Here is a 22,515-nt window from a genome sequence, read left to right as displayed (position 1 = left end):
ACACAAGAACACATTTTTTACATAATACATTTTTCATATATATATATAAGTATAATAATACAAGTTTTTTTAAGAGGTTAAATTAATTGTTAGTATATTCGTGTTGTTTATTTATTGATCATTTTCATTTTATATATGAAGTTTATCGAAGTGCTATTGGTAATGATTGTAAATTTCAATATGTCGATTTTTTTTGTATTTTACTATTAATTTTTAGAATTTCTATACATATGAATGTACTTCTTGTATGGTGCGATGATCATATGAAATATTTGAAATTGATTTTATCGATGGAGTGAATCTATACATGAAAAGCATATGAAGTAGTCACTATTTCTGTCCATAGGATCGCACAGGTCGTGCGATTATAAACCCGCGGTTGCTTATTGCTTACAGCATGGCGTTAGCCAAGTCGTGTGTCATCGTGCGTTGTAGATGAAAAGCGTACAACATTTATAACACTTTCGTTTCACATGTTGTACATTAATGAAAAGCTTTTTATACAAATATTGACGACAGGTGAGAGTACCAGAAAACGGTAACATGAGTGTCTACAGAGAAAAATAATAGTACTAGTAGATGAATTGAATTTAAAGATGCAGTGAGATTTTGATATGGCGGCAAATTTTAGTTAGGCGAAAATTTATTGTAAATTTCGGCAGTACTCTTCGATCGTTTCGTCAGATGTTTATGCGTAAGACGTGTTGCAATTTTTGTTTCAAATTTTGACTCGCAGTATACTTTACTGCAATGTTACATTGAAAAATTGAAACATTATGCATTTCTACATTTTGAAGCACAGTGGCGACATATCATGGCGGCGAAATTTTCTTAACTGCAGTTGTGTATCTCGAGTACTTTCATACCTAATACGTACGCAAAGGAATTTCTTTGTGAAGTAACATATTTAGTAAATGGATATATTGTGTATAAAATTCATTTCATAAGATTTTCATTTACGATCTAGTTTTGTGTATTCTAAGTGATGTAGTTATATTGTATTAATCAGATATAACATGTAGTTAAAAGGGTCTTTTGTGTACAGTCTTTGCACTGACACTATGACTTAGATGTGAAATTATGTTATAGTAATCCCGTATTGATAGAGGAAATTGGTGTTATTTGGATTTTACTATATATTTATCATTCATATTTTTTAAGATTATTCAAGATGAACAAGCGCCGTAGAACGTCTTCTGTTGCAAGCCGGGGTACAGAAGATGACGGTGACGATATACCACCTGAACCAACAAAGAGAAGAAAAAAATTAGATCCTGTAAGTTGTTTCAAATTATTATAAAACAATACATGTGAAAATTTCAATAATTAACAATCAAAGTACAATAATTATTTGATTTGATATGTATAGAGTGATCTATGCCAACAATTATATGATGTTCTACGCAATCAAAAAAAGGAAGATGGAACACTATTATGCGATGCATTTATACGTGTCCCTAAACGTAGACAAGAACCTGGTTATTATGAAGTTGTAACAAATCCTATAGACCTATTAAAGGTTCAACAGAAGTTGAAAACTGATGAATATAGAGATATGGATGATTTATCTGCTGACATTCAACTCATGGTTAATAATGCAAAAGCTTTTTATATGGTAATATATTTTAATTTTCAAGTAATAAACATATTAAACATATATGTGTGTTGCAAGTCTATATACAAGCTACTAAAATTATTTTGTAAAAATAGCGTACGTCTCCTGAGTATAAAGATGCGACTGAGCTCTGGGAGTTATGTATAAATACAAAAAATCGTATTATGGAAGAATATGAAGATGCAGAACCTAAAGGAAAGCTTATACTAAAAGTAGCACGATTGGTAAGTTCAACACATATTTTTTTATGTATAATGTAATATTAGGAAAATATCAATACCATTTTAATTATATAGGCTCGAAAAGCAGCAGCAAAACAAGACGACGCAGAAGATACATCTGAAAGTTCAACAAATCCTGATGAAGAAACAATACAACTTTTTGAAGACTTATTTGCAGCAGTTATGACAGCAACAGATCCAGCTGACAACAATAGACCGTTGCATACAATGTTTCAACTTAAGCCATCTAAAAAAGTTCGATAAATTCTTATTAGCAAAATATTATATATCATCTTTTTAAACAAATGTATCACTCGATCAATATTACATTTTCAGTTATATCCAGAATATTATGATGTAATTGAAACGCCAGTAGATCTAAAAACAGTTGCAAGGAAAATTCAAGAAGCAGCCTACAGTTGTGTTGCTGATATGGAAAAAGATTTGATGCTAATGTGTCGTAATGCTTGTCAATTTAATGAACCTGGTTCTCAAATTTATAAAGATGCGAAACTTTTGAAAAAGATTATTACTGCAGCGGCAAAAAAACAGGACACTGGATTAAGTAGTAGTGTTCCAAAAATTGCAACAACTGCACCATCAACACGAAGTAAAAGAGGAAGTCGTACAATGGCACAATCCTTGATAGCCCAGACTGCAGCATTACCAGATGAAGATGAAGAAAGTGATGATGAAGAGGAAGAGTCTGCAGAGACTGAAGAGGCTGACAATCACCAGTGGCAGCTATTTCAAACTATCCGAACAACACCTAATAATCAAGGTATTGCAAAGTGTTTGTTTGTCATATTATATTATTAAATACTTTATTAAATATTTTATAATAGTATTACTAAACTTCTTTTCCTTTATACAGGAGTTAGAATGAGTGAATATTTTTGGAAATTGCCATCGAAAAGGTTATATCCTGATTATTACAAAATGATTAAAAATCCTATTTCTTTATTACAAATTCGTACAAAGATAAAGGTAATTAATAGAAATAAAAATGTTTTACGCTCTGTAATATAAGTTATTTTTATTTAATTTATAATTTTTGCAGAAAGGAGAATATGGTACTGTTAGTGAAGTAGCCGGGGACATGAATATTATGTTTGAGAATGCAAAGAAATATAATATTCATACATCTAGACTATATAAGGTAATAAACATTCATAGGTTTAAAAATTTCATGTACTTTATTTTTGTCATTCGTCTGTGTTGTACTATTTTAGTGTGCTGTAAAACTACAAAAGATAATGCAAGAGAAAGTACAAGAGCTCTTAGAATTTGATCAGGTAAATAACAGATTATTGAGGTGAGGATATATTGTTCTTGTAGATTTTAGATGTCATATTGTACTATAACAAATTTGACTATATTGAAACATTTAACACGATACTATAATGACAATGCATTCTTTATCAGTGAAGCTATTTTTTATCAAATATTTAACTTTCTAACTACATGCACAACGAATCCTTGATTATCTGATCTCCTGAAGTTTCTAAAACATTAATGAGCTGCATCATTCTCTTATTCCTAGTCACACTTCTCTTAACAATTCAACAAACACTCACAAGATTTATTACCTAAATCTACATTACATAACATACCATGTGGTCCAAATAAAGTGTTAGAAGCTGATTTCTCAAAAACCAATGAAAATATCAACTTTATATTTTTATTATTATTATTATTTATTAATTCATTAAATAATCCAAGAGGATAGACCAATCTTTTCACGAGTAACATATTCTATTGAGGCGATTGTTAGGAGAAAAAAGAAAGACCCCTAGCTTTTTTCAAGTGGAAAGTGATATTATGCTTTTATTTATTTGAATAATTCTTATTCGATTTGATAAAAGCTATCTACATACCAAAAAAATACCACCTCACATTTAACAAAATCTGAAGTACTTCTCTTTTTGTTTCTATAAATCGCCTCTTCTCTTTTGTACCATTTATCTTAAAAAAAAAACTTACAATTTATGTATAATGCTACACTAAAAAAATTCTCCTATTTTCTGACCACTTCGATTATGCGACGAAATCCCATCCCTATTAGGTCGGATAATTAATATAAATTTTGTAAATACCCCAAATAAATTTAATATCAGCTTTATATTTGTTATGTTCATAGGATTCAGATTCAGATAGCGAATTTGAAAATAATTCTCATAAGGCTCATAATTTTATGAAACGTGCTACGAGTTTGTTGACTCGTGGAAAATATAAAGACAATGCACCATTGAAGAAAAGATTGTATTCATTAGTTAAATGTGTCATAGAATACGTTGTAAGTAATTCCAATATGAATTATTAAAACTGAAACTTATTAATACAAAGGATATCATTATATCATAGTGTGAAGATGGACGACAACCGATGTTAATGTTTATGGAAAAACCTTCTAAAAAATTGTATCCAGATTATTATCAAGTAATAGCAGAACCCATTGACATGTTAGCTATTGAATCTAATATTAAAGGAGAGAAATATCAAAGTGAAAGCGAATTAATACAAGATTTTAAGGTATATATATTAGATGTTTTTAATTGCAAATTTATTTTCTATTTTATTTTATGTGATTTCTTATTGTGTTTTGTATTGCATCGATTTACTATTTCTTTATTTTTAGTTAATGTTTAACAATTGTCGCCAGTACAATGAAGAAGGTTCTTTAATATATGAAGATGCAAATACTTTAGAAAGAATTTTAATGGACAAAGTAAAAGAATTAGGTCCTTTGACAGATTCAGGTAAATCTTCAAAATCGAGTGGGTCTACGCCAACTAGAAATGTTGGGTATGTAATATTTTATTATATACAAAATTACAAAAGAGAATTATGTTCATAGATTTATTATCAGGAAGTTGTATTTATTATGATAAAAAAAAGGTGTGTACGTGATATATATTTTTACATAATATAGGAGACCCAAAAAAACTGTACCAGTGCACTTACAAAAATTGAAAACTATGTACGATATTATAAAAGATTATCATGACACGAAAGGAAGACAGCTATCTTTAATTTTTATGAAATTACCAAATAAGAATGAGTACCCTGATTATTATGAAGTCATTAAACAACCAATGAACATGGAGAAAATAGCTTCAACATTAAAAAATAATGGATATGACAATTTAGACGATCTTGTATCGGATTTTATATTAATGTTTGATAATGCTTGCAAGTACAATGAACCTGATTCACAAATATACAAGGTTTGTACATTAGTGCACACATATGTAGATTGTTAACACCTGATTAAAATAAAATGAGATTTCTAACAATTATTATTTAGCGGTAGAATAATTTTGAAAAAAAAGACATTGTTTATTTAAAAATGAAAAATTATAATAATTATTACTTGTAATTCTGAATTAAAAGAAAGAATTAATTATTTATAATAAGCAATAACCGCTTAATTGGAAGGTATAAGATATATTGAAAAGCATAATTATTATGTTTGTAACTTGATTTAGAAAATATTATATAAAATTATGAAATAATTACAACTCGTAAGAGAACAGTACGTAAGCCGGAAGTTCAATTGAAATTTCGCGCTAAAACATGGAAAGTCCGATCTGTTTACGGTTATAATTTTTGAGGTTACGTGAAGTTAGCTTCCGTCGTAACTTTGTGCTTCGTATGGTTCTATATAAGACTTTTATGGCACAACGAATGATTTTTATACATGTATTAATATATTAATACAATCGGTGTGAATATGTGATTCTATCAAACTAATAATCATAAATTGAATATATGAAAAGTTACCTGGGTAGTTATTATAAATGTTGTGACTATACATTTTTTACGTGTCTGTGCTGTTATTCAGAATGTCTGAACAAGGATATAATAATAAACAAGAAAATATTTTTTTTTCACAAAAAACATTAAAAGTTCGGCCTTGTTTTATTCGTTTATTGAGAGATCATGAAGTAGATCAACGCTTATCAAAAAAATGCAAGAAGAATGAAACAGAAGTAAACAAATACTTAATTTTTTCAGAATATTGTTCAATCTTGTTTCTTTCAATAATGTTTTTCATTAACATATAAATGTAAAGAAAGAATTATTAGCATTACTGCATTTTGAATTCAATTTACAATTAGTTTACATGATGTTTCAGGATGCGTTAATTTTACAACGATTAGTTCTTCAAACAAAGTTACAATTAAGTGAAGATGAAGAAAGTGTGCCAGATGTGTCTGCTGCAGTTCAAGAAATATTAGCAACAATTTTTACTGCTCTTTATAATCACCAAGATGAAGAAGGAAGGTGTTATTCAGATTCTATGGCTGAACTTCCAGAGCATGATATTGTTGATGGAAAGAAGTATGTTATCTTTAATTCAAATTAAATAACACCCAATTATACTTTTTATTTACGAATTATATTTTTTTATTTTTTAAATTAGGATAATTTATTTTATTTTAAATAACAGGATACGAGGATTATCATTAGATTTAATTAAAAGAAGGTTAGACCGTGGAGTTTACAAGCGACTAGATAGGTTCCAAGAAGATGTATTTACATGTTTAGAAAGAGCTAGAAGGCTGTCACGTACAGATTCACAACCTTTTGAAGATAGTGTAGAACTTCAGGCATTTTTCCTCCGAACTCGCGATGAAGTAACTCGTGGTGGAGATTTATTACATTCACCAGCACTTAATTATACTCTCCTCGATCTATCTACTCAAGTTGCAGAACTTAAACGTCTAAAGCAACAACAAGAATTAACATTACCTAATGAAGAGGAAAGTTGTGATGGAAATGAGACAAAAGTATGCATGTAGTATTTTATGTTATAAGAGCTGTTTATAAGGGAAAATAATTTTATTTATTTTGGTATTCTTGGTTTGTTTAGGATTCAGAAACAAATACTAATACTGAGGGAAGTAATATCGACAATAGTACTCCAATGAGTTTTAATCAAGAAGTATATAGAGCTGGTGATTTTGCATATGTAGAACCTTCAGAACGAGGCATGGAGTATAGTGTTGTTCTTATAGAACGTTTGTGGACAAATGCAGAGGGACAGCAGATGTTATATGGCAATTTATTTTATAGACCAAGTGAAACTTATCATGTAGCTTCTAGAAAATTCCTCGACAAAGAATTATTTAAAAGTGATGCTCATATAGCTGTACCTCTAGCCAAAGTAGCTGGCAGATGTAGTGTGTTAAGTGTTAAGGATTATTTTAGAATGCAACCAGAAACTTTTCTAGAAAAAGATGTTTATGTATGTGAATCACGATATTCTACGAGAGCAAGAGCGTTTAAAAAAATCAAAGTCTGGAATTTTGATCCAGATCATTTAAAATTAATTCCAAGAGACAAACCGTTAGAACCAAAACGAGTAATATCAGTGTACAAGGAAAGACTAGAGAAACATAAAGAAGAAATCGCGGAGTTAGAAGAAGGAGAAAAATTAACAGAAAAGGAAAGACCTGTAAGTCATATTTATAATATTCATATCATGTTTCATAGTTATAAAGTACATAATTTGTAAAAAGAGTTTTTATTTAACATATCTTACTTTGTAGAATGTGATACTATATAATTCAAGTGATACAGAGAATACGTACTATGAACAATATAGTACATGCACGGGTGCTGTAAAAACTGGAGATTTTGTTTACGTAGCAACAGATGGAGGTAGACAACAAATTGCACAAGTTGATGCTATTTGGTCGACCAAAGAGTAAGTTATATATTTCAGTATAAATTGCATATGATTTATGTATTTATTAAAAGCAATTAATTTTTTAGTGGAAAATGTTACTTCAAAGGCCCATGGTTGTTGATGCCTGCAGAAATCCCACATGCTCCCAATAAGTTATTTTATAAACAAGAACTTTTTTTATCAACTGTTGATGGTACTCATCCTATCGTGGCTATTGTTGGGAAATGTGCTGTTCTTGATTTTGGAGAGTATATTTGCAGTAAGTATAAAACATAATACAAAAGTGAAAAGTATATATAATTAATGATTATGTCTTATAATATTTCTAAAAAATGTATATATGTATATAGGTCGACCCACAGAAGTTCCGGAGGATGATATTTATATTTGTGAATCATTATATGATGAAAGTAAAAGCCTTATGAAAAAACTTGGGCAAGAAGGTTTAAAAAAATTCAATCATAGCACAACAGTAACTGAAGACGAAATTTATTTCTTTCGGAGGCCAATTAATCCTGCTAAGGTATGTATACATTTTAAGCATTAATACTAACGTTACATGCAGCATTTCAATAACAATAAGTAGTAGCCTATTATTTTGTTATGCAACTAACGGAATATTATTGCTTTGCATGTGATGTGTGTGTTGTAGGTACCAGCCGATGTGGCACATTCGCAAAATCAAGTCAAGTCTGTTACCCCTAGTTCAACTCAGTTTGAAATGGTAATTTCTATCTATAAATTTCTTATGTTCTTGACAACAATACACCAAGAATGCATGTTCCCTTAAAGTCATACGCAAGCTCATAATTACTTGTCTTACAAAGTGTTATCAGACTAAATTAGAATCATACATTTTGTTTGACATATGAATATGATTTGCGTGTGATGAAGTTCTTATGTCACTTTGTATCTGAGCATGTTTCTCATTTTATGCCGGCATATTCATTGTTTCTTTCTACTTAGTTTGTGTTTTGTTTATATACGTGTATGTGTATTTTATGGAATTACGTTTTTTCTACATATTTATATAGGACTAGCAATTATTTTTCAAGGTTTTAAATTCAGAGCACCTGTTGGGTTTATCGCTAATACATATGTATATATATACTTGCATATATATATACATATAGAATACCACCAAAAAGTCGCTTCCATGTCACTCTAACCCAAATAATGTAAAAATTAATACATTTTGCTTTAAATGTAATGCATACAGTACTAATATCTAAGTATACAGATTTTTAGAATATTTCTGAGGAATAAAAATCAAGCATTAGAATATTATAATATTATATTAGCATCAAAGAATAAACTGTAAATAATATGCACTGCATCGCGATGATTCATAATGAAATTAAATTTATTTCCTTTAACAGTAAACTCACGAATACTGCAGTTTGTAATATCTTTGATCAAGGATAATTTATGTAGTTAATAGCATTAAACAAGATTGTTATATTGATACAAACAATTCAAAAAATATTCATGATATCACATTCGGTGATGGATATTGAACGTAACATAACATAAATGGTATAGGAAGCCTCACCATTGTTACCGAAGCTGGAACCCGATGTACTAGGCATGGGAGTAGGATTAGGAGTGGGAGTGGGAGTAGGAGTTGGGGAGGACAGCATGGACGCTGGTGGTCCACCGTCCGTTGGATCTGCAGAAGCTCAACCGGTGCTCTCCAATACTCAAACTCCTGTGTCGACTAAGAAGGTAGGCATTATCGTGACATTATTTACTTACAACTTGATCACGTATTGCATTTTATTTATTTCATTTTGTTTTTGTTTAGAGAAATATGCCAGCATACTTTTTGTTTTTGCACCGTTTAAACTTTGTTACCTAACATTATAGAACGACAATTAGATGTTTTACCTTTGAAGGTATAATATCAAGACTCGTTAATGAGACAGTGACATTATAATTTGTGTTTTCCTCTGTTTAGAAAACGGCGGGTAAGAAATTAGTTACGGGCTATATTTTATATTCGAGTAAAATGCGAACGCAGATTACACAAAACAATCCTGAATCATCCTTTGGGGAGATTAGCAGAATTGTTGGCAATGAGGTATTTATTTATTTTTTACTGTTGATTTTTAGTTTACTATAAGAATCTAGTGAAGAAGTAAAGTATGCAGATCAAATTTAAAAAATTTATTGTTGTAAAAAAAAAACTTACCGACTTCTATTGTGAAAAATCATCAAGAGTGTACATCATTCTGCATGCTTCATCTTTTCTTCAAGCGTGTGTGTTACATTCTTCTCGAGGCTACTATCCACGTTTTTACCATCAACTCCAAAATGTTATTGTTGTCAACAATAAAAATTATCGTTTAAACACAAATTATTATATGTGAATTATAAAATAATGTAAATATTGAAATACTATGCATATTACGTATGCTTACTATGTATTTTGTAAGTATATAATTCATTCATCATATATTTTTAACATTTATTTTTATTCTAATATATATTACAAATTAATTACGTAAACTATTACGGAAAGTAGCCATGATAGAAAACAGTTTGTTTGACCATTTTCTTATCTTCAATCATGAAAAAGGTTTGAAAAACTGGTTTTTAAAGAATATCAAAATATTGCAAAAATGAATATTTTTTCCATTCCAGTGGAGAAAATTGCCGGCAGGAGAAAAACAAGCTTGGGAAGAAAGAGCAATTAAGATGAACGAGGATGGTGGACAGCTTAAAGGAACATCCGTTTCAGTGGGTACAAATTCTTTACAAGATGTAGTATATGAATGTTGTTGGGACAATTGTGACTGGCAATTTGAAGATATGACTGATTGTATCGATCATTGTATCGCTGAACAAAATGGACATGTACAATCGTCTTTTGCTAACGCTGCTAGTGGTAAGTTTATTGAGTTATTTCAATACTATTAGAGATAAATGAAGTTTTGAAGTCCTGAAACTTATTTTTTAATAGATGTAGAATATCAATGTCAATGGCGCGGATGTGGTCGTACAAAGAAATCTGTACCTCCATTTCCAAGTGTACAAAGATTAGCAAGGCACGTTAAAGAAGTACATATCCTTAAGTCAAATGGACGTATAATACCTCCTACAGAAAGAAGCAAGTATGCTATCAAAAGTTGTTATATTATCAAAATGTATTTCTCAATTTATAAATTTATATTTTATTTTCATTGTATTTTTTATTGCAGAAATTATATGGCATCAAAAGGTCCAACGATATTACCGCCAATGGAAACTGGTAATTAATTTTTAATAATTTCAAATTAGTATTTAGAACAAACGTATAATATTTGTGTAATTACAAATAAATGCTTTTGTTACAGAAACATCGGCAGCTGCGACACAAACAAGTAGCATACCTACCACTAAACAACCGGAACCAATGTTTGTTGCAGTTCCTCCAAGACCAAGTCGTGTATTACATTCAGATGCTTACTTACGGTACAATTATCATTGTTACTATTTTTACAACAATTATTATTAATGCATATTTAAATATATTATTCATACCTTTTTCTTAGGTATATTGAGGCTCTAAACGTAGAAAACCGGTACATATCAAATTGGGATAAACAGATGAACGCCAATCCTGATAATACACAAATTCCTGATGTAACAAAATTACCTGCCGAATGGCTTGGTAACGGTGTAGGCAATCATGGAAACGTGGTAAACGCCTTATGGACACTCAGGAATATGATGATGCGAGATGTTTTGGCCATCAATAAAACTTTATAGTTTATAACTTGTTAAGATCTATAATATTTAATATTCGATGCTACCTTAAAACTACAATTTTCAGGTCCGTCGATCCTAGATGAAAGACTGAGAATTATTCAAATATCAGTGTATTTATAATTTTAGATTATTTCCTTTTCATTTTACAATTCTAATTAGTACGTCAAACTTAATTTAATTGTAATTCACTTTTTAGTCATTTCTGATATGTAATTTGAAATAACAAGGAAAGTGATTTTATTATTAGAAGATTTTCAGATCTGTAGAGTATTTACACAAAAGAATAAGTTTAGTGAAAAATTAATTTTGAAAATGCAATTAGCATTATTTTCGATACATCGCCTATGGATCTGTTAGGAGTAGAACTAAAATGTTACAACGTAAGAATCGCCATTTTGTACATAATTCGCTATTTTTAGTTTTAAATTTTCATAAAAAAAATTTTGTATTTTGTGTATCGCGCATTATAAAAGTATGACTTGAAAATTCTTGTATTCATACTGTAATATGAAATTGTAATGTAAATATAAAGCAATGCATTTTAGAAAATAATCTGACGTAAACAACATTATTGTATCTGTGACTGCTATTTCCATGTCACATTGCATTTTTAATATAGTAATATTTTCATTCAACTTTTTACAAAATTTTTATACAATTAAATAAAGCTTATTAAATTAATATTTCTTATGAATAAATTTAATTTTCATCTTATTTCATTAAAAATATAAAAATTTATTTATAGGTAATTTTTTGAAGATTTCATTTGATTTTGCCTTTATTAGAGAAAACTGAGAAGTTGTTTATTTAACTTTTTTATATAAAATTTAATTCAAGATTTATTTAAAACATTTTTTTGATATTTACAAATAACAAATATGTGTTGAGGAAATCAAAAAATTACAAGAAATAACCATCATTGACCATGGGACGATTTTATTCACATAAAACTTAAATGTAATGATTCATTGAAATCTGTTTAACTGTAGATGGAATCGTGTTAAAAAATATACATACACATTCCGCTGCATAAGTGTTCATCCACCTACCGCACTCGTATATAAATTGTTGCTTCAATTCTTCACGCTTTTTAGGCGGTGATTTGCGAATATTTATTTTTATTTTTACCCAAGTGTTCAATGGGGTTGATATCTAGCGACTGGGACAGTGTTTGCAAGTAATGTGGTATATTATAAAGGGTGTCCAGCCACCTCGGGGAAACATTTTAATAGAAGATTCTAGACTTTAATAGGATACAGACTTTAATACTATTTTAATAGGAGATTCTATTGAATGCGCGTATATGTATGCATTCAAAACTTTATTTTAATAAATAAAACATGATCAGTATGTTTTATAATTAAATTTTAATTAGTAAAAATTTTTTTTAGTTTTTGATGCTTATTACTAATACAAACCTTATTTATAGGTCGGAAAGTAAGAAGCCCTAAAATGCAACTTTATCGTTCTTCATTTTCATCTTATTTTAGCACGTAAGTTTATTTCTTAAATGATTGATCACCTGTAGATTAACTGTCCGTATACGAAAATAATTTTTACCATGTAAAATTCGGAAGAAAATTTTTTTACAAACTGTAATTTTCACTATAACAAATATTTGTTTTTAAAAACATGTTACACGAATAGAGATAATATGATAAATTGTTTATACGGGAATAAAGTCATTATTTAAATTAATAATATCTATTTTCGTGATCTACTCTATAATAAATAATTGCATTTAATTACCAATTTATTTGAAAATAAAAAACAGTTTTCATTTTTAAGTATCATTAATTGACTTAATATAAAAAATTGCCAAATATGCAAAGAAATTGATTGAATTTGATTTATTCATAATTTTTCTGTGTTGATTCATGAGATAAAAAATTTAATTCAGTGTGTTACATATAATTATTATATAGAAATTTGTAATAGAACTTTTAATTAATTAATCTAAGTAATTATTTTTGTTTACTTCAATTATATTTGTTTCTTTCTATATTCATTTTTCTATTTCTACTTTAAATATATTTACGAATTACCAGTAAGGTAATATGACTAATTATTTTATCTAGCATTAACAGTTCAATATGATGGAGTGAAGGTTTTATAAGTTCATAAAAACTAGACAAAATTAATGCTATTATTTTTTTAATGAATACGAATTACAACTTACAATGAACTTAGACTGTTATTTTACTTGTACTTTGGATATACATTTAGATCTTCAAATGAAAATTATGGAATAATGTAGTTTCAGATTTAGAAATCGCTCACTCGTCCACCGTTTTGCCAATCTCCCCACTTTGTTGGATCTTTTTCGCTATCTGTTATTAATTCCCCACTGTTTGGATCAGTTTCCACTAATACCAAATCCACAAAACGTTCTTTTGGGGGAACTCCTATTATTTAATTTTCTTAATAATGATTATACTTCATAATTTGCATGATTATAAAGTATATCAAAATTTATTTTAATTATTAGTTTATGATTAAATGTAAAATGTTTTGTTTACTTGGTACTGGTTGCAATTTCAGTTTTTTATGAAATTGTTTCATTCTTGCAGATTCTTCCTTTTCACCTTTTGTATCTGATTAATTATGAAAAAATATTCTATGTTAATATGTCAAAATAATAATTTTATAAACTAAGGTTTATACATATATATACTTATAAGATTTATATGCTACATACTTGCTGCAAATTGTCTAGTTCTATACATTAACGGTTTTATAGAAATTTTATTGAGACAACTAAACATGTTGACATTAACACAATGTCAGCTCTAATTTATAAATACTTTTATTTGTATATCCTATTGAGATGGCTAAGAAAAAGATTGAAGGTTTACAAAGTATTAATTCTTTTGTTATATGTTTAACAAAATACAAATAAAAATAGATCAAATCATTAATTTCACTTTTTTTATTTTTAAATATAATTTAATTTCTATACTTATTAACTATTATGTTCACATACATATCTATAAAAACAATATATACAAGAAAGTAAGAATTACTTCTCAAATTGTACAAAATGTTTTAACACAAGAACTTTTATTATTTTGTTTTAATTTAAACAAAATTTTTAAATAATATTCTTTACATTCTTTACATTTCTAAATTATTCAAATATTACTCTATACTTTATTTACAGTTTACAGTCTACATTAATAACTATATTACACATTTCTTCCTAAACATATTTAAAAATCTGTTACTCGACCTTTTCTTTCCCAATCACCATATCGAGTTGGTTCTGGTCCTCGTGGTCCTCCTATTTCACCTGTTTCTGGATTGACATTATTTGGAAATGGTTTCAATGGTTCTTTTTCTTGATAAGGATGTTTTCCTTCTTCTAATTCTTCCACTTTTTCTGTCATGTAAAATTATGTTATTTTATTAATAATATTTAAATAATTTGACAATAGATACTTCTTTATTGTATAGTAATGTACCTATAGGTGTACGTTCTCTTAATTTTTTTCTGAATTCACGCATTCTTGAACTCTCTGTTGTATTGGTTTCCTTTGCACATAGTATTTGAAATTCTATAAAAAAGATTAATTTGTTACTTACAAGGCAACTACTTGAAAATATATTGTGCAACTTTGGTGAAGTTTTGCAAAATTATAGAGTAACCAAAAATATTCAATACATATTTTCTTTTATTGATTATTATCCATGTTAAAATATCTTCAAGGAATGATGAAAATAGTATTTGGCTTAATATCTCAGAAATTATTAGATGTAGGAAAAAAGTGTAAAATGAGTGATTTTCAACAATGAATCTATATATGCAAACAGTTCCTAAAAATATCTATTTGTTTAAAAAACATACTAAAGAGATATTCTTGTTGACTTTTTGGGTTAAATATTAATTGATTTTTTTCTAAGACACAAAACATGAATGTTTAGAATTTTATAAATTTTGTACTCTTTTATAAACCTTCTCTTATTTTAAAATTAATACCGCATATGATTTCTAAAACACTTACGTGTATGGAATAAGTTAGTTGGGTATTTTATAATTTCATGATTCACTTTTAATAATTTGTGTAAATGGATAACGTTTGAAATAAACATAACCTTATCCATTTTGTACGTTTTCATCTATTTTAGTGACTAAATAGGAATTATGTTATTTAACCCTATATATGTACATATGTACATATATGTAATCACATCATGTATATTTTTATTACTACAATAGAGTTATGTTATATTGCCTTTTGATACAGTAATTATTCGTTAAAAGATCATAGCTCGAGTTCGGTGAAAAAACTTAACAAGACAGCTGGGATGTGTTTTTAAATGGCAGTTTCTCGCTTTTTTTTTTATCGAAAATGAGAATGGGATGAAATTATAGTGAATTAAAGGGGCTGAAAAAGAATTGCTAGCATATTCTATATGTACATTCTATAGTTAAAAATAAGATGAAAATGTCATACTTTTCGTCTGAAAATTATTAATTAATAAATAGTTTAGATAAGGTAATAATACATCATAATAAGTGTTATTTTGTTTTTTGTAAATGTTGTCGTTTGTTAATAATTCGAACGGGTATCAATGCAAAAGCGAGAAAGAAAGGCTCACATTTGCTTTCTTTTTCTACTCCTCGAAAACCATCAACCACTTCAGATATTTTTGGTGAGTTGAGAAAGAAAGTAAATGTCAATCGTTGTCTTTTGTCTCTCTCGAGGAAGTTTGAAGTTCATTCGCGCTTATTTCGGGTAGCTTCGGAGAATAGAAAAAGAGGGCGAGTATTAATTTGCTTTCCCATTCCAATCCCAACTCTCTATGAGTTCACATACATGCGATCGGGCATAGGTGTGAAGTACTGCGAAAGTGGATAGTTTTCGAATAATATCTCTTCTTATCAAATTTTATGTAGTTCTATCTATACATATCTGCTGTAAACATATTCTTCGACATACAAAAGTTAATTTCAACTAATTGAAGTATTTTTTAGTTTCTTAATTTATATAGTGTAAACCAAAAAAGATTAAACAAATTATTTAATTATGGTAACGAGTGCTTTTATTACTGGAGCATTGTAGGTATGCATCGTTTTATTCATAAAAAATAATTTTTTATATTTTATAGTTTTATAAGTTTAAATCTGTTATTATAAGAAACACGTGATTTACAATTAAATAATCAAGAATTTAAAGATACGTGCGACAATTTTATAGAAGTATTAGATTGAGGTTATAAAATTAGATTATAACTACAAATTTTAATGTAGTTTTCAATACATACATATACTGGTCTTGAATATAATTGGTAATCCATAATAAATATAAATCTTATTTCAAAATATATTTATACATATATCTTAATTTACATCAGGTTATATGTTATACATTAATCCTTTGCAGGGTTGTGTTAATATACCAAACAAGATACTTTTACTTTTTTGGATATATTCGAAAAATTCTTTACAAACATATTCTTTACAAAATTACTTTCTGATGCACATTATTTCTTTGCATTTTTTTAACATTCATACTCAACATGTTTGTCTATAGAGGATTAATAAAATTATAATTACTATATGAGGATAATGTATAGTAATTTACTAAAATTTTAAAAACTCTTAAAGTAATGTTGGAACAAAACATTAAGTCTTTCTTTTAGAGTAATAGATTTACAAGCTTCATCTATAGCTTGTATCATAGATGGTCCACCACAGCTAAAGACACCAATTCTATTAATCTGGAATGAAAGAATTGGTATTAATAACAAATAAAAATGATATTTTATTTAGTGTTTGAAGTAAAGATAAATGTAATGATGTTACTCACTATTGGATGTAATTTCTGAATAGATAAGAAAAACTGTTCAAAATTGGGCCGTCCAAAATGTGTCACTGCAGTTAAACCAGTAAACAAAGAATAAAATTATTTGTACAAAAGTTGTTTGGCAGGCTACATTATGTAGTACTAATTGCTTTCTTGTGAGTGGAGTGGTTGAGGAGATCTGAAGGTCAATATAATTTTCTTAAATAGAATGCTATATTTTTATGTAGCATTCCATTTAAGAAAATTATATTGACTATCAGATCTACCTACAAGAAAATTAGATTGACCTTCACCACTCTACCTACAAGAAAACAATTAGTACTACATACACATTTTCGACGAAAAAATTCGAGTAAGTGCTGAAAGTTTTGGGTGAAAAAAAAGACTTTCGAATCGTCTTGGAAAAATTATTTTTAGATGCAGGGGTCAATTGCAAGCATTTTTAGTCAATAGACATACCCCCGAAATCCTACTCAGTTTCGAGAAAAAAATTCCTTACCGAAAATATAATTTCTGGCCAGAAATGTCTGCCTGAATTTTCATGCGAATCTTTAAAACGTCATAACTTCTGAACGGATTGGACGATTTTAATGCTTAAAAAAGCAAACTACGCGTATTTTGGTGGAGAATATGTACAAATCGCAAAAATATTCGAAAAGTTGGTCCTTGACCCCGCAAAATGAGAAAAACCCCATAAAAATGGTCCAATTTTCAAACAGCCATAACTCCTACAATTGTGAATATATTTCAATGAAACTTTTTTCTGAAGTAGAGCTCATGGGTACCTACGAAAAAGTATTGGACAACTTTTCTGTAGGGCGTCAAATAAAATTATCAAAAATGAAAAACTAATTGCCTATTTTTTCGGCGAAAAAAAAAAATTTTCAAAACGTTTTGAAAAAATTATTTTTAGTTGCAGGGGTCAATTACAATCATTTTTGGTGAATAGTCATACCCCTGAAATCTTGCGCATTTTCGAGAAAAAAATTCAGTACGGTCGGAACTTTAAACGTTAATAACTGTTTAACGAAGCCTTCATCAACAAATTGGTATTCTTGATTTTCGCCTTATTTTGACGTGTAGAATCCCCCATTAAAATTTTTCCCATGAGTGGCCGAACACCCTGTATATCTAATCTATATAGTATAATCCTTTTTATTTTTTTCTAATTATCGAAAAAGTGGTTTAGAATGTAAATTACTAGTAAGTAGTGTTCTTATTTGTTAAAAGTTAACAAATTCTCATATGAAAAAAAAACAAATTTTTAAAGTAGGCCATGGAAAAATAACTATATATTTAATAATATATATAATATGTAATTGTTTATATTCATTATGATATGTATAATGTTTATATTATTTATAATTAAATTAACAAAATCATTTGAGTAGTACCTGGTGGAACCAAAGTGTGACCAAATCGAAAAGCTGTTGCTTGAAAAAATTGTTCTATTTGGGGATCGATGTTTGGATTGTAACCTTTTAAAAAGTAATTAAATTTAAATTGGTACAAAATTTGATAAAGATAATGTATCTTTTATAAATTGTATAAATTACGGAATCTTTATAAATACATTACCATTGTATTTAGGAAGTTCTTTTCCTAACCATTCAGGTAACCATTCATTAGTAACAATGTGTTGTTGTGTTGCTATTACCCATTTTCGAGTTTCATTGTAAACTTTTTCACTTGAACAATCAGGACACTGGCGTTTTATGTATCTTGCTATATGATTATGCCATCTAAACCAAATTATACCAAAAGTGAGAAGAAACGGATTTTCATTCCCTCTTGGATTTCCTAATTCTAAAACATAATTGCACCATACTTTACTTTACTTTATTAATTGTTCACAATGCACTCTTTATACTCTTTAAGAATTAAAATATTATCAAATATATCACATATTTCTCAAAGGAAATTCTATAGATCTATTACAAAAATGAGTGTAAGAGATGCATTAAATTCAGCTCTCGATGAAGAATTAGCACGAGATGAAAAAGTATTTATTTTGGGGGAAGAAGTTGCACAGTATGATGGTGCATATAAAATAACAAGAGGGCTCTGGAAAAAATATGGAGATAAAAGATTAATCGATACACCCATAACAGAAGCAGGATTTTGTGGTCTAGCTATTGGAGCAGCACTTGGTGGTTTAAAACCAATATGTGAATTTATGACATTTAATTTTTCAATGCAAGCTATAGATCGTATAATAAATGGTGCAGCTAAGAATTTATATATGAGTGCAGGAAAATATGGTGTACCCATTGTGTTTCGTGGTCCAAATGGTAATGCTAAAGGTTTAGCTGCACAACATTCTCAGTGTTTTGCTGCATGGTATATGAGCGTGCCTGGTTTAAAAGTTATGTCACCTACAACCTGTGAAGATTACAGAGGATCTTTAAAAGCTGCTGTCAGAGATCCTGATCCAGTTGTACTTTTAGAAAGTGAATTACTTTATAATGTGGAATTTTCTGTATCGGATGAAGTTATGGATAAAGATTTTGTGATACCTATTGGTAAAGCTAAAATTGAAAAATCGGGTAAACATATTACTTTAACCTCACATGGTCAAGCTACTCTCTATACAATGCAAGCAGCTGAAATTCTAGCAGGAGAGGGAATAGAAGCAGAAGTTATTAATTTACGTTCTCTTAGACCATTAGATTGGGAGACAATTTTTAAGTCAGTTACAAAAACTCATAGATTAATGACTGTAGAATTGGGATGGCCTATTTGTGGAGTGGGTTCTGAAATAGTGGCTACAGTAATGGAAAATCCAATATTTTTTCAACTTGATGCACCAGCTGTTCGTTGCACAGGTATTGATGTACCTATGCCATATGCAGAAAATATTGAATATGAATGTACACCTAAAGATCATCATATTGTAGATTTTGCTAAGAAAGTTTGTGGTATGAAAATATAAATCTGTTATTTGTCTTTCAAATAAAATTTTACTTACTAAAGAATCATTGTTCTGTTCTGGATTGAGATCCAATATTACCACTGAGAAGTTTATCACTTAGCTCTAATGGTTCTGGCCTATTAGAACCTGAAGGCTTATATACACCATCTTCATAAGCTGCTGGCCATCTTCTTAATAAAGGAGTATCAATTGCTCCCAATTCTGGTCGACCAATATTATTATACCATCCATCATATCCAGGATATTCTGTTGCTTTTACTTTATACTCATAAACATTATTGTTTTCCCAAGATCCAGTTAATAATCAATCCAACAACCTCTGCTTATCCTTCACAATTTCAATGTTACTTGGCTTTTTAATATCTTTAAATCAGATATTTTAAAGTTGTAAGTTATGTAAACAATGTGTTATATTAACACTATTTTATTTATAATATTATATAATGCACAATAACATGAGATAATATTAAGATGCTGAAATCCATACTTACATGTTAAATTTACTGAATTATTAGAAAGTGTAGAATTGCAGTAGAATAATGGGAAGCAACAGTAAATAACAATTAAATAAAATGAAGCGTGCATATTTTATCTCAATAATGACAGGTGATATTTGAAAAATTCATTAATGTACTGTGATTTAAATATTTGTTCTAGTTTTACACGCTTCTAAAATAAGAACTGTGGGCAGGAAAAGAACCACTCATTATATTTAACATAATATCTCTATCTTTGCTTGATAAGAGGCACAGGAAATGGAGAAGACTGAATCACATTTATTATTGAATAATCAAGCATGTATCTTAATAATTTAAAGCTGTTATTAAGTAAAGTCTGGTAAAGAATAAGTATAATACAATTAAGTATTAAATGCACATATTTTTATGTAATATAATATAGTAATTGTATAATAATGAATGAACCACGAAAAAAGATTTTTTGGTTTGCGATATTTAGTAGAATAACAGTTTTAGTTTTACAGTTTATATTTAATTTTGTATGCCCTGATCATCATGCAGATGCATTTAAAAGTCCTATCGATAGTCGCGAAAAAGTTTCATTATATGATAATATAGTTACATTTTTCTTTGGTGGTCTTACACGCTGGGATGGTGAATACTTTATACATATTGCCAAATATGGTTATACGTATGAAAATACTTTGGCATTCTATCCATTATACCCCATGTTAATTCGAATTATTGCTATTTTTATAAGAAAAGTATTCTTTATGTTAAATACTCACAGCTCTATAATTATAGCAGCCATATTAATTAATACTATATGTTTTGTAAAATCTGCTATTATATTTTATGATTTAAGTACGATAGTACTAAAAAAGAAAAATCTAGTTTATAAAGCAGCAATACTTTATTGCATAAATCCAGCTACTATATTTTTTTCTGCTATTTATTCAGAATCTTTGTTTACTTACTTAACATATTACAGTATATTAAGATCTATTAAATATGATCTATATGTATCTTTTCCAATAGGTTTATCTATTCTTACAAGATCAAATGGTATAGTTAACATTGGCTTTCCTATATATTTTGGATTAAAAGAATTATGCCATAGTTTTACAACAAAGTATAATAATTTTTCATTGAAAACATTAGGTCAGTTTTTGTTTAGAAAAACTACTTTAAAAAGTATTTTGTTAATGTGTAATACGTTAATTATATCAATAGCTCCTTTTATGTTGTTACACATATATAATTACATTACATTTTGTATTCCTCATTCTAATCAGATATTTATTCCAAAACATATTAATAGTCACAGTAAAATTAATAATTTAGTATTACCAGGTAGTAATAACATAGAATGGTGTCATGCTAAAATTCCAATTGCATACTCATATATACAAACGAAGTACTGGAATGTAGGCTTTCTCAATTACTATGAATTGAAACAGATACCAAATTTTATTCTAGCATTTCCAATATTGGTTATTATGATTACATGTATAAAAGAATACTTTCTTGAGCACAGAAAATATTTTTGTACATTGGGGTTTGTTAAAAGTACTGACAATAAAGAGCTTGTTACAACAAATAAATATCCATCTGAAATGTTAGTGTTCATTCTTCATGGTTTATTTTTGACTGTATTTTGTATTCTTTTCGTACATATTCAAGTAAGCACGCGTTTAATAAGCTCAGCAAGTCCATTAATATATTGGTATTGTGCTTTAACCATGTCTAACACACATAATAATAACATGATAAATGAAAATGGAGAAACTATGTTTACTAAATGGAGATTATTTTTTCTAATTCCAAAGAGATATGTTTTGAAGGATAAGCTTATATTATCATACTTTCTAGGATATGTAGTTTTAGGTTGTTTTATGTTTCCAAACTTTTTACCTTGGACGTAATTTATATATGTATTGTATAGATTTTATGTCATAATAACTAAATAAAATTGTGATAATTGTAAATCTATCACTGTATAATAAATATATATTCAAATATTAAATTTATATAATA

General features: G+C 28.4%; 5 protein-coding genes and 1 long non-coding RNA gene across 14 annotated transcripts; 3 read left to right on the top strand and 3 right to left on the bottom strand.

The window, feature by feature from the left end:
- Window positions 1–383: 383 nt before the first annotated feature.
- Window positions 384–11,923, top strand: Polybromo (protein polybromo). Of its 8 annotated transcripts, none has more exons than XM_076763542.1 (27): window positions 384–519; window positions 1,162–1,276; window positions 1,370–1,615; window positions 1,711–1,839; window positions 1,912–2,091; window positions 2,173–2,617; window positions 2,711–2,823; window positions 2,897–2,995; window positions 3,069–3,131; window positions 3,977–4,132; window positions 4,201–4,368; window positions 4,475–4,641; window positions 4,769–5,063; window positions 5,975–6,180; window positions 6,263–6,629; window positions 6,713–7,297; window positions 7,392–7,549; window positions 7,618–7,790; window positions 7,882–8,054; window positions 8,184–8,255; window positions 9,074–9,256; window positions 9,489–9,611; window positions 10,175–10,418; window positions 10,494–10,644; window positions 10,732–10,781; window positions 10,867–10,984; window positions 11,065–11,923. In XM_076763542.1, exons 2-27 carry the CDS (start codon window positions 1,172–1,174, stop codon window positions 11,279–11,281), a joined length of 4,986 nt encoding a protein of 1,661 aa, XP_076619657.1. In that variant the 5' UTR covers window positions 384–519; window positions 1,162–1,171; the 3' UTR covers window positions 11,282–11,923. The 8 variants fall into 8 exon arrangements, with proteins under 8 accessions (XP_076619657.1, XP_076619684.1, XP_076619690.1 ...); XM_076763551.1 differs by lacking the exon at window positions 384–519 and adding an exon at window positions 884–1,018; XM_076763560.1 differs by lacking the exon at window positions 384–519 and adding an exon at window positions 887–910.
- A 1,518-nt stretch (window positions 11,924–13,441) lies between these two features.
- Window positions 13,442–14,046, bottom strand: LOC143343196 (uncharacterized). Its single transcript, XM_076767834.1, is given in 3 exon segments — window positions 13,442–13,701; window positions 13,801–13,875; window positions 13,980–14,046. Coding segments are annotated over 3 exon segments (297 nt in total). The 3' UTR covers window positions 13,442–13,546.
- Window positions 14,047–14,194: 148 nt separating this feature from the next.
- On the bottom strand, window positions 14,195–15,573 carry LOC143349335 (succinate dehydrogenase assembly factor 4, mitochondrial). The gene is made up of 3 exons (XM_076780549.1): window positions 15,283–15,573; window positions 14,743–14,835; window positions 14,195–14,660 (listed from the first exon to the last, which is right to left on the bottom strand). The coding sequence occupies exons 1-3, from the start codon at window positions 15,395–15,397 to the stop codon at window positions 14,491–14,493; spliced, it is 378 nt and encodes a 125-aa protein (XP_076636664.1). The 5' UTR covers window positions 15,398–15,573; the 3' UTR covers window positions 14,195–14,490.
- A 538-nt stretch (window positions 15,574–16,111) lies between these two features.
- Window positions 16,112–22,403, top strand: Pig-v (phosphatidylinositol glycan anchor biosynthesis class V). Its single transcript, XM_076783982.1, has 2 exons — window positions 16,112–16,344; window positions 20,678–22,403. Exon 2 carries the CDS (start codon window positions 20,934–20,936, stop codon window positions 22,401–22,403), a length of 1,470 nt encoding a protein of 489 aa, XP_076640097.1. The 5' UTR covers window positions 16,112–16,344; window positions 20,678–20,933.
- On the bottom strand, window positions 16,509–18,876 carry LOC143351922 (uncharacterized). The gene is made up of 3 exons (XR_013081838.1): window positions 18,667–18,876; window positions 17,092–18,566; window positions 16,509–17,002 (listed from the first exon to the last, which is right to left on the bottom strand). It is a non-coding gene; the product is annotated as an uncharacterized LOC143351922 (long non-coding RNA).
- On the top strand, window positions 17,706–20,542 carry LOC143351911 (pyruvate dehydrogenase E1 component subunit beta, mitochondrial). 2 transcript variants are annotated; one of them, XM_076784004.1, is made up of 2 exons: window positions 17,706–18,702; window positions 19,006–20,542. In XM_076784004.1, exon 2 carries the CDS (start codon window positions 19,031–19,033, stop codon window positions 20,018–20,020), a length of 990 nt encoding a protein of 329 aa, XP_076640119.1. In that variant the 5' UTR covers window positions 17,706–18,702; window positions 19,006–19,030; the 3' UTR covers window positions 20,021–20,542. The 2 variants fall into 2 exon arrangements, with proteins under 2 accessions (XP_076640119.1, XP_076640110.1); XM_076783995.1 differs by having other exon boundaries at window positions 17,713–18,702; window positions 18,790–20,542.
- Window positions 22,404–22,515: the final 112 nt, after the last annotated feature.

Source organism: Colletes latitarsis, chromosome 1 (genome assembly GCF_051014445.1).
Source record: "Colletes latitarsis isolate SP2378_abdomen chromosome 1, iyColLati1, whole genome shotgun sequence".
Taxonomy (NCBI): Eukaryota; Metazoa; Arthropoda; class Insecta; order Hymenoptera; family Colletidae; genus Colletes; species Colletes latitarsis.
The sequence above is the reverse complement of the archived record's forward strand: the minus strand, read 5'-3'. Positions and strand labels throughout refer to the sequence as shown.